The sequence below is a fragment of the Schistocerca serialis genome, chromosome 2 (genome assembly GCF_023864345.2).
Source record: "Schistocerca serialis cubense isolate TAMUIC-IGC-003099 chromosome 2, iqSchSeri2.2, whole genome shotgun sequence".
NCBI classification, from domain to species: domain Eukaryota; kingdom Metazoa; phylum Arthropoda; class Insecta; order Orthoptera; family Acrididae; genus Schistocerca; species Schistocerca serialis.
Window position 1 is genome coordinate 1158912682 of NC_064639.1, and position 14170 is coordinate 1158926851.

The 14170-nt window shown below is 37.9% G+C and overlaps 1 protein-coding gene across 1 annotated transcript in view; it reads left to right on the forward strand.

Annotated features, from left to right (window-relative positions):
• LOC126458614 (ribonuclease Z, mitochondrial) overlaps nt 1-14170 on the forward strand; it is a 134780-nt gene that overhangs the window by 85544 nt on the left and 35066 nt on the right. The window contains exons 5-6 of the mRNA XM_050095780.1: nt 2259-2403; nt 6800-7081. Of these exons, the coding sequence (XP_049951737.1) occupies nt 2259-2403; nt 6800-7081 (427 nt within the window). The remainder of the gene's footprint in view (nt 1-2258; nt 2404-6799; nt 7082-14170) is intronic.

A 14170-nucleotide genomic window follows, 5' to 3' on the forward strand; every position in this document is an offset into this window, starting at 1 on the left:
TAATGCACTAGAAAATACATATACCAAGCTCACAAGGACACAAGCAAAGACGAGCAAATGAAGAAAAGTCGAAGCAAATTAAGCCAGAGTACCATACAGCTAATTGACCACAGGTCGACAATGTTAAAAACTAGAGATATTCAGACAGGGATAAAGAAGAATATGCAAAACTAGACAAATATTCAAACCATTAATCAGATAATAGAAAAATCAGATCACCACCACCTCAAAATATACCTTGCTTTTGTTGATTACAGCAAAGCATTTGTTACCGTCGAACACCCAAACATATTTCAAGCACTAAGAAATCAAGGAGTAGAAGCAAAATACATCCAATTACTAAGAAACATTCAAAACTACAGCTTTGCTAGAGTTAAAACCGAAAAGACATGCCAACCTTTCCGCGTGGAAAGAGGAGTTAGACAAGGGGATCCCATCTTCCCAAAATTGTTTACCTGCATACTGGAGGACATATTCCGGAAACTAAAATGGAATAAGAAAGACGGAATATGCCTCAACGGCAAGAGACTAACAAATTTGAGGTTCGGTGACTACATAGTCCTCTTCGTCAAAATTGCGAGGGAATTGCAATCGAGATGGTAGGACTCACAATGAACAAATCTAAAACACAAGTAATGACAAATGAATTAGAAACCCCAGTACACCTTGAAGGAACAGAACTAATGTGTGCATCACAATACATGTACCTAGGCCAAATAATTAACAACAAAATGGAAAAAGAAATAAGACTAAGAATTTCCTTAGCTTGGAAAGCTTTCTGGGCCTTAAAGTTCATATTGCTAGACAGAACCTTGAATAGGAGGCTCAAAATGGAGGCACCCAAAAGCTGTGTTTTTCCAGTGTTATTATACGGATGTCACACATGGACTCTCAAAGCCAAAGGGAGAAACACTCTACAGATATCCCAAAGAAAAATGCAGAGGAAGATCCTTGGCATCTCTCTGAAAGACATAATATTGAACACCTCGATACACAAGATGACAGCAACAATAGGCATAGCACAACAGGCTATGAAGACCAAATGGAAATGGCGCGGCCACGTGGCGAGGCTGCAAGATGACGGATGGATGGCACGAACTACCACATGAGACCCCTACATCGGCAAGAGACTCCCAGGAAGACCAAGACACAAATAGTCAGACTTATTGATAAAACAAGCAGGAAGACAGTGGACCAACATAGCCAGAAACTGAAAGGAGAAACTACAACTAAGTAATCAAGTGTAATTCAGTGTGTAGTGTGCATTGAGTGTGGTACCCTCTTATGCAGACTAGCTCAACACGCGAGTCTTTAAAAGCAGATACTGCCACTTGTAGGAGGCCTTTGCCTTCAGTGGGACAACACAGGCTATTTTCATTCATTCATTCATTCAAATACCTGTACAGTGACCGTATTCCTCCTTTGCAACCCTTATCATTACAGTCTCTCATAATTAAATAAAACATTGATCTGGGTTCAAAATCGAATACTGTTTTTTGAAGGGCAACATGTCAGCTTTTGAATGTTATCTTTACTTAAAAAGCAGCATTAATGTTTGTATATGGCATCCACAAATTTTATTGTAAATCTGTTCAAACATAAGAAGAGTTTGTAAGTAAATTGATAGAATTTAGTACTATGTCCTCTTGTGTTTCACAGAACTGTCATATTCTAAGCGGAACAATAGAGTGTTGTTGTGGCTAGTTCATAGTTTCTTGCATATCCCATGCAATAGCACTACTTGAAGCAAATGTCACTTAATTGTTCAAGCAATGCCGATACTGTATTGAGCATTTCTGCATATCGGGAAATCTTGAGCCTGTTTGAATGTGAGTACTGTTTGCCCAGCCCTGCCCTTCTGAATTCTTCAAAATAAATCTGCACATGACTTCAATAGCCAAAGCTTCATTTTTAAATGTAAAGGTGACCACTACATATTCTACTAAACAAGGTAAAAATGTCAACCTCAGCAGTAATACTTGGACATATATATATTTGTATCGGGTAATTCGTCAATACGTCTGGCGGAATTACAAGAATAGACAAGCACATAAACAACATGGAATGGCTTTCAATTGATGCCCCCCTCCCCAAACAAATGTATATACACACTGAATGGAAAGTAATTTTTCCACATTAAAAATTTCTAATTCATATTTACAAACAGGGTATTCAGCCCTTTGTCTTTTCCAATTTTATAATGTTTGAAATGAAAAAATCTTAAAAATTTTTAAAACAACAGTGAATTTTGCTTGCAGTTGTGGAATGTCCATCTGATAGCTTTCTGGACTCATTCATCAATAACCCCATGTTTCGAGAGCATCAAGCAGTAGCAGAGAAGGACGAAGATCTGGCTTACCTCGTTGTACACTTTACACCACCAGAGGTCATGAACGATGTAAGGTTTGTTACTTCTTTTGTGAATTTCTTAACAATTTTAGTAATTGACCTGTATCATACATGCACTAGTTTGGCTCTTAAATTGAAAAGTTAAAAATTCAGCCCCAGTGGGTTGTAAGAATATAGAAAAATTGGAGAGTGGTCTATACAAGCATTTCACACGTGTTTCTATCAAACAGAAAGCATACGTTTTCAGGAATGAGTCAGTGTTTCATTCGCATATTTACCACAACAAATGCTGCAAAGCAATAGGAGGGATCTAGTAATTTCCATTTCTCTCATTTGAATTCTTCCCTCCTCCACCCTCACTTACTTCGCTTCTTGATCAGTAGCACCAGTTAAATATTGTAAACTTTGTCTTTACACTTGTCTTCACCACTCACACCTCTTCTGTGCTCATGGTTTGTCATGCTTCCCTCCCTCCCAAAACCTTTGGTTTGTTGTTTTTGACATTGACATTTGATTCCAGCCATCCACATCACTCTTATTGTTTTCATAATAATAACGACACACATACCAGTCTAACTCAAGCGTGTGCAAGCATTAGTTGGACTAATGCATGTACATGCCTGAGTTGTATTGGAATGTGTGTCATTACAAATACGTTCAGTCTGCATGACTACTTATAACACACTTATGATAGCTGCACTGACAGTTGGAGTCTAGAACTGCAGGGCAATTTTTGATAAATGACATGAAGACCAGTGCTTGACCACCTTTCCATCCTGGAGGTGCCTCTGTTGAGAGGCCATACAAATATGTGGTTCCTGAAGAGAGGCAGCAGCCTTTTTTCAGTAGTTGCAGGGGTTACTGTCTGGATGACTGACTGCTCTGGTCTTGTAACATCAACCAAAATGACCTTGCTGTGCTGGTACTGTGAACAGCTGGAAGCAAGGGGAAACTATGCCTTTAATTTTTCCCTGAAGACATGCAGCTCTACTGTATGATTAAATTATGATGACATCCTCTTGTGTAAAATATTCTGGAGGTAAAATAGTCCCACATTCAGATCTCTTGGCAGGGTCTACTCAGAAGGATGTCATCGTCAGGAGAAACAGAACTGGCGTTCCAAAAATCAGAGCATGGAATGTTTGAGCCCTTAATCGGGCAAGTAGGTCAGAAAATAGATTAAAGTTGTATGTAGTTGGAATTAGTGAAGTTTGGTGGCAGGAGGAAAAACTTGAATACAAGATTGAAAATACAAAATCATATAGGTGTGATGCAGGAGCAGGTTGAATAATGAATAAGAAAATTAGAGTGCAGGTAAACTACTATGAACAGCATAGTGAATGCATTATTGTAGACAAGATAGACACAAAGCCTGCATCCATCACAGTGGTAAGGGTTTATATGCCAACTAGCTCTGCAGATGAGGAGATTGAAGAAATGTATGGTGAAACAAAAGAAATTATTTAGATAGTTAAGGGAGATGAAAATTTACTAGTGTTGGGCAATTGGAATTCGTTAGCACTAAAAGGAAGAGAAGGAAAAATAGTAGGTGAAAAATGGATTGGGGAAATGAATCAAAGAAGAAACCACCTGGTAGAATTTTGCACAGAGCCTAATTTAATCATCGCTAACACCTTGTTTAAGTATTATGAAAAAAGGTTATACACCTGGAAGGGACTTGGAGATACTGGAAGGTTTCAGATTGATAATATAAAGGTAAGACAGAAATTATGGAACCAGGTTTTAAATAGTGAAACATTTCCAGGGGTACATGTGTACCTTGACCTCAGTTAATTGGTTATGAACTGGAGACTGAAACTGAAGAAATTTCAAAAAGGTAGAGAATTAAGGAGACGGAACCTAGATAAGAACCAGTGGTTACGGGGTATTTCTAAGGAAGCATTAGTCACGATTGACAAGAAAGGAAAGAAATACAGTAGAAGATGAATAAGTAGCTTTGAGAGATGAAATAGCGAAAACCAAGCTAGATGGTGCAATGGTTAGCACACTGGACTCGCATTCGGGAGGATAACTGTTCAAACCTGCAGTCAACCTTCTTGATTTATGTTTTCCGTGATTTCGCTTCAGGTAAATGCCGGTATGGTTCCTTTGAAGGGGCACAGCCAATTTTCTTCCCCATCCTTTCCTAATCCAAGCTTCTGTTCCATATCTAATGACCTCATTGTCGACAGGACTTTAAACGCTAATCTTCTCCTCCTCCTCCTCCTCCTCCTCCTCCCCCGAAATAGTGAAGGCAGCAGAGGATCAGATAGTTAAAAAGACAAGGCCTAGTAGGACTCTTTGGCTAACGTGGGAGGTATTGAATTTAATTGATGAAAGGAGGAAATATAAAAATGCAGTAAATGAAATAGGTGAAGGGGAATACAAACATCAAAAAAATGAGATTGGCAAGAAGAGCAAAATGACTAAGAAGGAATGGCTAGAGAGCAGATGTAAGGATTAGAAGTATATAACACTAGAAGAAAGACAGATACCACCTAAGGGACAACTAAAGAGGCTTCGGGAGAAAAGAGAAGCAGCTGTGTGAATATCAAGAGCTCAGATGGGAAATCAATCCTAAGCAAAGGAGGGAAAGCTGAAATGTGGAAGGAGTATATAGAGGATTTATACAAGGGAGTTGAACGTAAAAGCAATAACGTAGGAGGGAAGAGGATACAGATGAAAATGACGTGGGAGACACGATTCTGTGAGAAGAATTTGACACAGCTCTGAAACACCTAAGTTGAAACGAAGACTTCAGAGTAGGTGACATTTTGTAAGAACTACTGATAGCCTTGGTAGAGTCAGCCATGACAAAAATATTCCACCTCATTTTCAAGATGTATGAGACATTTTAAATACCCTCAGACTTCAAGTAGAATAAAATAATTCCAATTCCAAAGAAAGCAGATGCTGACAGGTGTGAATATTACCAAACTATCAGTTTAATAAGTCATGGTTGCAAAGCACTAACTCACATTCTTTACAGAAGAATGGAAAAATTGGTACGAGCCAAGGAAATACTGAGCCTGCAACTTATGTTAGAAGATATGTTAAGGAAATACAAACTTAACAAATATGGCATTTGTAGTCTTAAAGCAAGCTTTTGACAATGTTGACTGTGGTTCGCTCTTTGAAATTTTGAGGGTAGTTGGGCCAAAATGCAGTGAGCGAAAGGCTATTTACAGCTTGTACAGAAGCTAGACAGCAGTTAATGAGTTTAGGGGCATGAAGGGGAAGCAGTGGTTGAGAAAGGAGTGAGACAGGGTTGGAGTGAGACAGGGTTATTCAGTCTGTACATTGAGCCAGCAGTAAAAGAACCCAAAGAAAAATTTGGAGTAGAAATTAAATTCCTGGGAGAAGAAACAAAAATTTTGGTGTTTGCTGATGACATTGTAATTCTTTCAGACAGCAAAGGATTTGAAAGAGCATCTGAACGGAACGGACATTGTTTCGAAAGGAGGATATAAGATGAACTTCAGCAAAAGCAAAACAAGAATAATTTAATAAAGTTTAATTAAATTAGGTGATGTCAAGGGAATTAGTTTAGCAAACGAGACACTTAAAGTGGTAGATGAGTTTTGCTATATGGGCAGGCAGGAAAAAACTGATGATTTTCGAAGTAGAGAGTATATAATATGTAGACTGGCAATGACAAGAAAACTGTTTCTGAAGAAGTGAAATTTTTAAAATAAAGTATAGGGTTAGGTATCGAAGTTTTTTTTCAGAAAGGATATGTGTAGAATGTAGCCATGTATGGAAGTGAAAGATGGGCAATAAATAGTTTAGACTAGAAAGCTTTTGAAATATGCTGCTACAGAAGACTGCTGAAGAGAAAATGGGTAAATCACGTGACTAATGAGGAGGTGCTTTAATGGAATTGGAGAGAAAAGAACTTTGTGGACAACCTGACTAGAAGAAGGTATTTGTCGGTTGGACACATTCTAAGGCTTCAAGGGATCACCAATTTGGTACTGGAAGGAAAAGTGGGATAAAAATCATAGAGGGAGATCAAGCTAGAGATGAATATGGTAAACAGGTTCAGAAGGGTGAAGGTTGCAGTAGTTACTTGGAGATGAGGCTTGCACAGGATAGAGTAGTGTGGACTAAAGACAACAACAACAACAAGATAGAAGCCTTCACTTTCGGAGCTATGTTCAATTCCCTCCATGCTTCTTCCCTTAGCCCTGACATATCTGTATGTAAATAAAAACAGTAATGAAACATTGTGCTGAATGATACAGCATTTATTTCTTTTGTGTGACAGATAAGTGAGCAAGAGTTTTACTAAAACAGAAAAAGAAGAGTCTGTCCTTAATAGAAACTGCTTTGCAATTTGATCATACCATGAACACACAAGAAGTATAACCTTTTCACAATTTTGAACTATTTATAGAATTCACTGTCCAAAAAAGACTGCTCAGACACTATGTATATGTCATTTTAACAGGTACCGCAAATGGATGGATGCATTCTCACAAAGTACTTTCCACCTAGCAATTAATGAAGGAAGTACTTGTACAGGAAGCATAGCAGTGCATCGCATCCAGAATAAATTGCACCAGCTTCATCCATTTATCTTCCCATTGCTTAATGATTCTGGGATACTCCATGAAGAAGTGGAACCTGAGACAACAACATCATCACCGACTGCAGTAGCTGTGCAACAGAATGTAATACAGGCCAGGACATTGTGTTCGGTTAATTTAAGGCCGAACAGGATGCTAGACAGGTTTGTGTACCCCTTGATTTTCCCATTATTTTCACACGAGATGTTGAATAAAGGAAACTTCATTGCGGAGGGACACGATTCTTTTGTAACAAAATCATCTTTACATTTGATTGAATTTATTTTAATTGAGTTTAAATAAATCATGGTATTTTTTATTTATTTTTTATTTTTTGTGATAATACTTTTGCTTGTAAAACATTTATGTCCACGAAAATACGTAACACTATTATGATTTATTATGATAAAGTTTGATGAACACTATTTTGATTTATTATGATAAAGTTTGATGAACACTATTATGATTTATTATGATAAAGTTTGATGTTTTTTGCTCCCAATTTCTAATATTTTCTAATTAACCGAGAGTAAAATTTAAAATTAAGAACATTAAAATGTTTTAAAAACTATAGTGGGAAACCTGGAAACAATATGAATAAGTAATGGCATAACAAAAATCAACCACCTGTCTTGTAGACAAGAGATTGGTCAGTGTATAAGAGTGTAGCAATTATGATTTTTAAAAATAAAAAGAAATACGAAAGTAGACACACACACACACACACACACACACACACACACACACACACACACTTTTCTGCAAAGACAGAAGGCTCCACCTACATGGATCAGGGGAGTACTACACATGAGGGGTCCTACTTTGGCTGACTGTGTGTGGGGTGCATACAAGGTTAATTTTTGATTAGAGTAGGCCATTCTCCATACAGTCCAAATAGGATAACCTAGAAGACTACAAAGTATCAATGTAACATCCAGTGCCCCTGTAGATGAGACTTAAAATACTAATGATCAGCTACCAAAGCATTTGCAATGAAATGACAAGAGTTTGAAGCACTCGTAGAAATCAGTGGAGTTCCCGTAATACTAGACACAGAAATATAGCAAAAACCTTAAATTGATAAGAGTGAAGTGTTTTGCCTAAATCTGAGTTTATATTAAAATGATAGACTAATGGGAAATGGGAGAGCTGTATTTGTTGCAGTAGACTGCAAACTCATAGCCACTAAGAGAAAAATTGATACTACATGTGAGGTTGTTTGGGTGAGACTCCCAATATCAAGGGTGAGCAAAAACTTTACAATTTAGTCCTTATTCTCAGATGTAACCAAAAACCTATGAGAATATCTCAGCTCACTGGTATGTGTTCCCCAGTCATATCATCAACTGCCCAACAGTTGATTGGGATAGTTACAGTTTTGTAAGGTTAGAAAATTTAAAAAGGGAAATGGATAGGTTGAAGTTAGATATAGTGGGAATTAGTGAAGTTCGGTGGCAGGAGGAACAAGACTTCTGGTCAGGTGACTACAGGGTTATAAACACAAAATCAAATAGGGGGAATGCAGGAGTAGGTTTAATAATGAATAGGAAAATAGGAATGCGGGTAAGCTACTACAAACAGCATAGTGAACGCATTATTGTGGCCAAGATAGATACGAAGCCCACACCTACTACAGTAGTACAAGTTTATATGCCAACTAGCTCTGCAGATGACGAAGAAATTGAAGAAATGTATGATGAAATAAAAGAAATTATTCAGATTGTGAAGGGAGACGAAAATTTTATAGTCATGGATGACTGGAATTCGAGTGTAGGAAAAGGGAGAGAAGGAAACATAGTAGGTGAATATGGATTGGGGGACAGAAATGAAAGAGGAAGCCGCCTGGTAGAATTTTGCACAGAACACAACATAATCATAACTAACACTTGGTTTAAGAATCATGAAAGAAGGTTGTATACATGGAAGAACCCTGGAGATACTAAAAGGTAACAGATAGATTATATAATGGTAAGACAGAGATTTAGGAACCAGGTTTTAAATTGTAAGACATTTCCAGGGGCAGATGTGGACTCTGACCACAATCTATTGGTTATGACCTGTAGATTAAAACTGAAGAAACTGCAAAAAGGTGGGAATTTAAGGAGATGGGACCTGGATAAACTGAAAGAACCAGAGGTTGTACAGAGATTCAGGGAGAGCATAAGGGAGCAATTGACAGGAATGGGGGAAATAAATACAGTAGAAGAAGAATGGGTAGCTTTGAGGGATGAAGTAGTGAAGGCAGCAGAGGATCAAGTAGGTAAAAAGACGAGGGCTAGTAGAAATCCTTGGGTAACAGAAGAAATATTGAATTTAATTGATGAAAGGAGAAAATATAAAAATGCAGTAAATGAAACAGGCAAAAAGGAATACAAACGTCTCAAAAATGAGATCGACAGGAAGTGCAAAATGGCTAAGCAGGGATGGCTAGAGGACAAATGTAAGGATGTAGAGGCCTGTCTCACTAGGGGTAAGATAGATACTGCCTACAGGAAAATTAAAGAGACCTTTGGAGAGAAGAGAACCACTTGTATGAATATCAAGAGCTCAGATGGAAACCCAGTTCTAAGCAAAGAAGGGAAAGCAGAAAGGTGGAAGGAGTATATAGAGGGTCTATACAAGGGCGATGTAGTTGAGGACAATATTATGGAAATGGAAGGGGATGTAGATGAAGATGAAATGGGAGAGAAGATACTGCGTGAAGAGTTTGACAGAGCACTGAAAGACCTGAGTCGAAACAAGGCCCCCGGAGTAGACAATATTCCATTGGAACTACTGACGGCCGTGGGAGAGCCAGTCCTGACAAAACTCTACCATCTGGTGAGCAAGATGTATGAAACAGGCGAAATACCCTCAGACTTCAAGAAGAATATAATAATTCCAATCCCAAAGAAAGCAGGTGTTGACAGATGTGAAAATTACCGAACTGTCAGCTTAATAAGTCACAGCTGCAAAATACTAACACGAATTCTTTAAAGACGAATGGAAAAACTGGTAGAAGCCAACCTCGGGGAAGATCAGTTTGGATTCCGTAGAAACACTGGAACACGTGAGGCAATACTGACCTTACGACTTATCTTAGAAGAAAGATTAAGGAAAGGCAAACATACGTTTCTAGCATTTGTAGACTTAGAGAAAGCTTTTGACAATGTTGACTGGAATACTCTCTTTCAAATTCTGAAGGTGGCAGGGGTAAAATACAGGGAGCGAAAGACTATTTACAATTTGTACAGAAACCAGATGGCAGTTATAAGAGTCGAGAGACATGAAAGGGAAGCAGTGGTTGGGAAGGGAGTAAGACAGGGTTGTAGCCTCTCCCCGATGTTGTTCAATCTGTATATTGAGCAAGCAGTAAAGGAAACAAAAGAAAAATACGGGGTAGGTATTAAAATTCATGGAGAAGAAATAAAAATGTTGAGGTTCGCCGATGACATTGTAATTCTGTCAGAGACAGCAAAGGACTTGGAAGAGCAGTTGAATGGAATGGACAGTGTCTTGAAAGGAGGATATAAGATGAACATCAACAAAAGCAAAACAAGGATAATGGAATGTAGTCTAATTAAGTGGGGTGATGCTTAGGGAATTAGATTAGGAAATGAGGCACTTAAAGTAGTAAAGGAGTTTTGCTATTTGGGGAGCAAAATAACTGATGATGGTCGAAGTAGAGAGGATATAAAATGTAGGCTGGCAATGGCAAGGAAAGCGTTTCTGAAGAAGAGAAATTTGTTAACATCCAGTATTGATTTAAGTGTCAGGAAGTCATTTCTGAAAGTATTCGTATGGAGTGTAGCCATGTATGGAAGTGAAACATGGACGATAAATAGTTTGGACAAGAAGAGAATAGAAGCTTTCGAAATGTGGTGCTACAGAAGAATGCTGAAGATTAGATGGGTAGATCACATAACTAATGAGGAAGTATTGAATAGGATTGGGGAGAAGAGAAGTTTGTGGCACAACTTGACCAGAAGAAGGGATCAGTTGGTAGGACATGTTCTGAGGCATCAAGGGATCACCAATTTAGTATTGGAGGGCAGCGTGGAGGGTAAAAATCGTAGAGGGAGACCAAGAGATGAATACACTAAGCAGATTCAGAAGGATGTAGGTTGCAGTAGGTACTGGGAGATGAAAAAGCTTGCACAGGATAGAGTGGCATGGAGAGCTGCATCAAACCAGTCTCAGGACTGAAGACCACAACAACAACAACAACAACAGTTTTGTAAGTAGTGGGTGTGACAGACATATTGTGAAACAGTATTAAATGCCTTCTCAGAAAACTGCCTGAAACAAATGATTTTGAAGCCCACTTATGATGGTCCTATATTATTTCTAATCGCAAAAAAATAGAATGGACATCGTCGAAGATGTCTGCATGGTAACTGTTATTGGTGATCATGAGGTGGTTGTAGCAAAAATGATTACCATAGTTCCACAGGCAAACTAAAACCAGTAGAAATATTTACATGTTCTCTAAAATAGGTAAAGAGGCAGTAGTGCTAATGCCAATGAGGAACCTGAAACCTTTACCTCTGGGCAGGAGCATTTAGAGGAACTATGACACAAGATAAGAAAATTTTTGACCAAGTGCTTAATAGATGTGTACCTAGTAGAGTATTCATGATTTTTGTGCTCCCTCCGTAGTATACAGTCTTTGTAAACTAAAGGCAACTGCTGCACGGCATGTGTAAAACAACGCATAGGGTCATAGACAGAGGAAGGCTAAAAGAAATGTTTGGCTGTTAGTAGGGCAATGCATGAAGAATTCAGTGACTACCATTGTAGAATCATACTGGAAAAACCCCTGACAAAACCAAAAGAAATTCTGGTCATACATAAAAGTGGTCAGTGGCACACAAATTAGTGTCCACTCACATTTTAGATGACACAGGCACAGAAATTGATGGCAGCAAAGCTATAGCAGAAATGATGGACCTCATTTTCAAATGTTCCTTTACAAAGGAAAATCTGGGAGTACTGCCCCAGTGAAATTTTCACACTCTTGCAAATGTAAGTGATGTAGATTTAATGTCAGTGGCATTGAGAAACAGCTGAAAGCATCATAATGAAACCAATGAAAGCATCATAACTAAACAATCCCTATCAGATTCCATATAGAATTTGTATTGTAGTTACCTCTTCTTTTTAACCATAATGTGCTGTAGAGCCCCCAGACAAATATCTGTGTCCAGCAGTTGGAAGAAAGCACAGTTCACACGAGTGTACAATAAGGGAGCAATCCATACTACTGGTACTCTTATTAAAGATCTTAGACATACATCTGTTGTAAGATCTTGTGATGTGTTCGTACCTCAAACATTGACCTGGTAGACAGTACTAGCAGTAATCTCAGACTTTATCCTGATGATACAGTATCTGTATGAACTATTACCTAAAGAAAAAAGGCAAAAAAGCATAAATTTCTGATCATCTTGATAAGATTTAAAAGTGGCTCAGAGATTGGTAACTTGCTTTAAAACGTTCACAATTGGCATCTGTTAACTCATATAAATATTTGGCTATTACAATTTGTGGGTACATGAAGTGGGATGATCAAATAGGCTCAATCTTGAGTAAAGCAGATGGCAGGCCTTTGTTTGTTGGTAGGATTCTGGGGGAATACTATCAGTCTGCAAGGGAGATTGGTTACAAGATACTTGTGACACATCATAAAATATTGCTCAAGTTTGTTAGATCTACACCAAATTGGAGTGATTTTTTTTTTCCTTTTTTTCGGGTGAGGGGAGGGAGGGGTATTGAATTTACATAGAGAAGGGCAGCATGAAAGGTCACAGGACTGTTTGACACATGGGAAAGTGTCATGGAAATGCTAAAAACTTGAGATGGCAGACACTAGAAAATAAATGCCATCCAACTCATGAAAGATTATTTACAAAATCTCAATAACCCGCTTCAAGGGAGGAATATATGACTACACTACAACTCCCTACTTAATGCCCCCATAGCAATTGTGAAGACAAGAGTAGACTAGTTACTGAGCACACAGAGGCGCTATGACAGTCCTCCTTCCCATGCCCTGTGTACCGAGGGAGTGGAAAGAAGCCCTGATAAGTGGTACAATGAAATGTACGATCTACCATGCACTTCACAGTTGTTTGCACAGTATGGTTGTACTTGTAGATGTAGAAATGGTGTAACTGGCTTTTTTCAGGTTTGGTTCAATGCAATTATACAATCACAGTGGAAATACTATTGCCTTTCAAAAAATTCTCTAACTAATCCCTGACATTTGTATTTATTAATCATGATGCATTCCCGGGCAATAGCTTAGTTTTCAGATGACAGTTCTGTACTTTAGTTTGTTAACCTAGTTCTCAAGTATGCACTGTTGAGTTCTGCTCTTGTGCTTAACACTTCTCAGCTGAACTACTACTGAAAAGTGTTTGTGCTTCCCTCAGAAAAGTATGCATATGGAAGGGGGGGGGGGGGGGGGGAGTGCAGATGACAATTAGAAATGGTGATGAAATACAAAAATTGTATTTGGAGGATTATAATTTTCTCTCAGATCAAACTGATTGATGTGTCATTCATTTAGATATCCTTTTCTGACAATAACATCAGCTATTCTACTTTGGCAATAGAAGATGTCAGTCATTAAGGAAACGTTCAGTAGACCAAAATGAGCTAATTGCTGTATACATTCTCCAAATAATGTAGAATTTCTAATGAATATTAGGATACTAGGGCTGAAGATCATTATAATGTGTGTGATGTTTGCTAATCATCTGTTAAAAGAAACAAAGAAGCTGTTGTAGAACTAAGGCCAGCAGATCTAAAACTTACAATTATATTTGAATGTAATACTCATAGATGAGGATCACGCATTTAGTATGATGCTCTTTAGTACTGGTTAGGGTGAAAATGTGAAACAAACATATAGTAACGAAGACAAAATGTAAGTTACCTGTTACAATTTCTAAATAGAGAATTCATTCTATGAACTTATTAAAAGTTAAAACCATGGTTCTGACAATCTGTAAGGTCTCACAAAAAATTAAAACTTGTTACTGCATCACAGTTTGCCATTTTTCAAGTGATACCAAAAAATATGAGTAATGTATATCAAGTGATTTCTGGTGTAAACTAGCATTTAAGTTGTAAAGTCAAAACCACGTAAATACATTTGGACATGAAAACAGATTTCAAGACTTGTCATTTCTCTTAAGAAAATGTACCCATCATGGAAGTAAATAACAAGAGTGAGGTTAGTGTGAGGAAAGAAATAAAATATATTATAA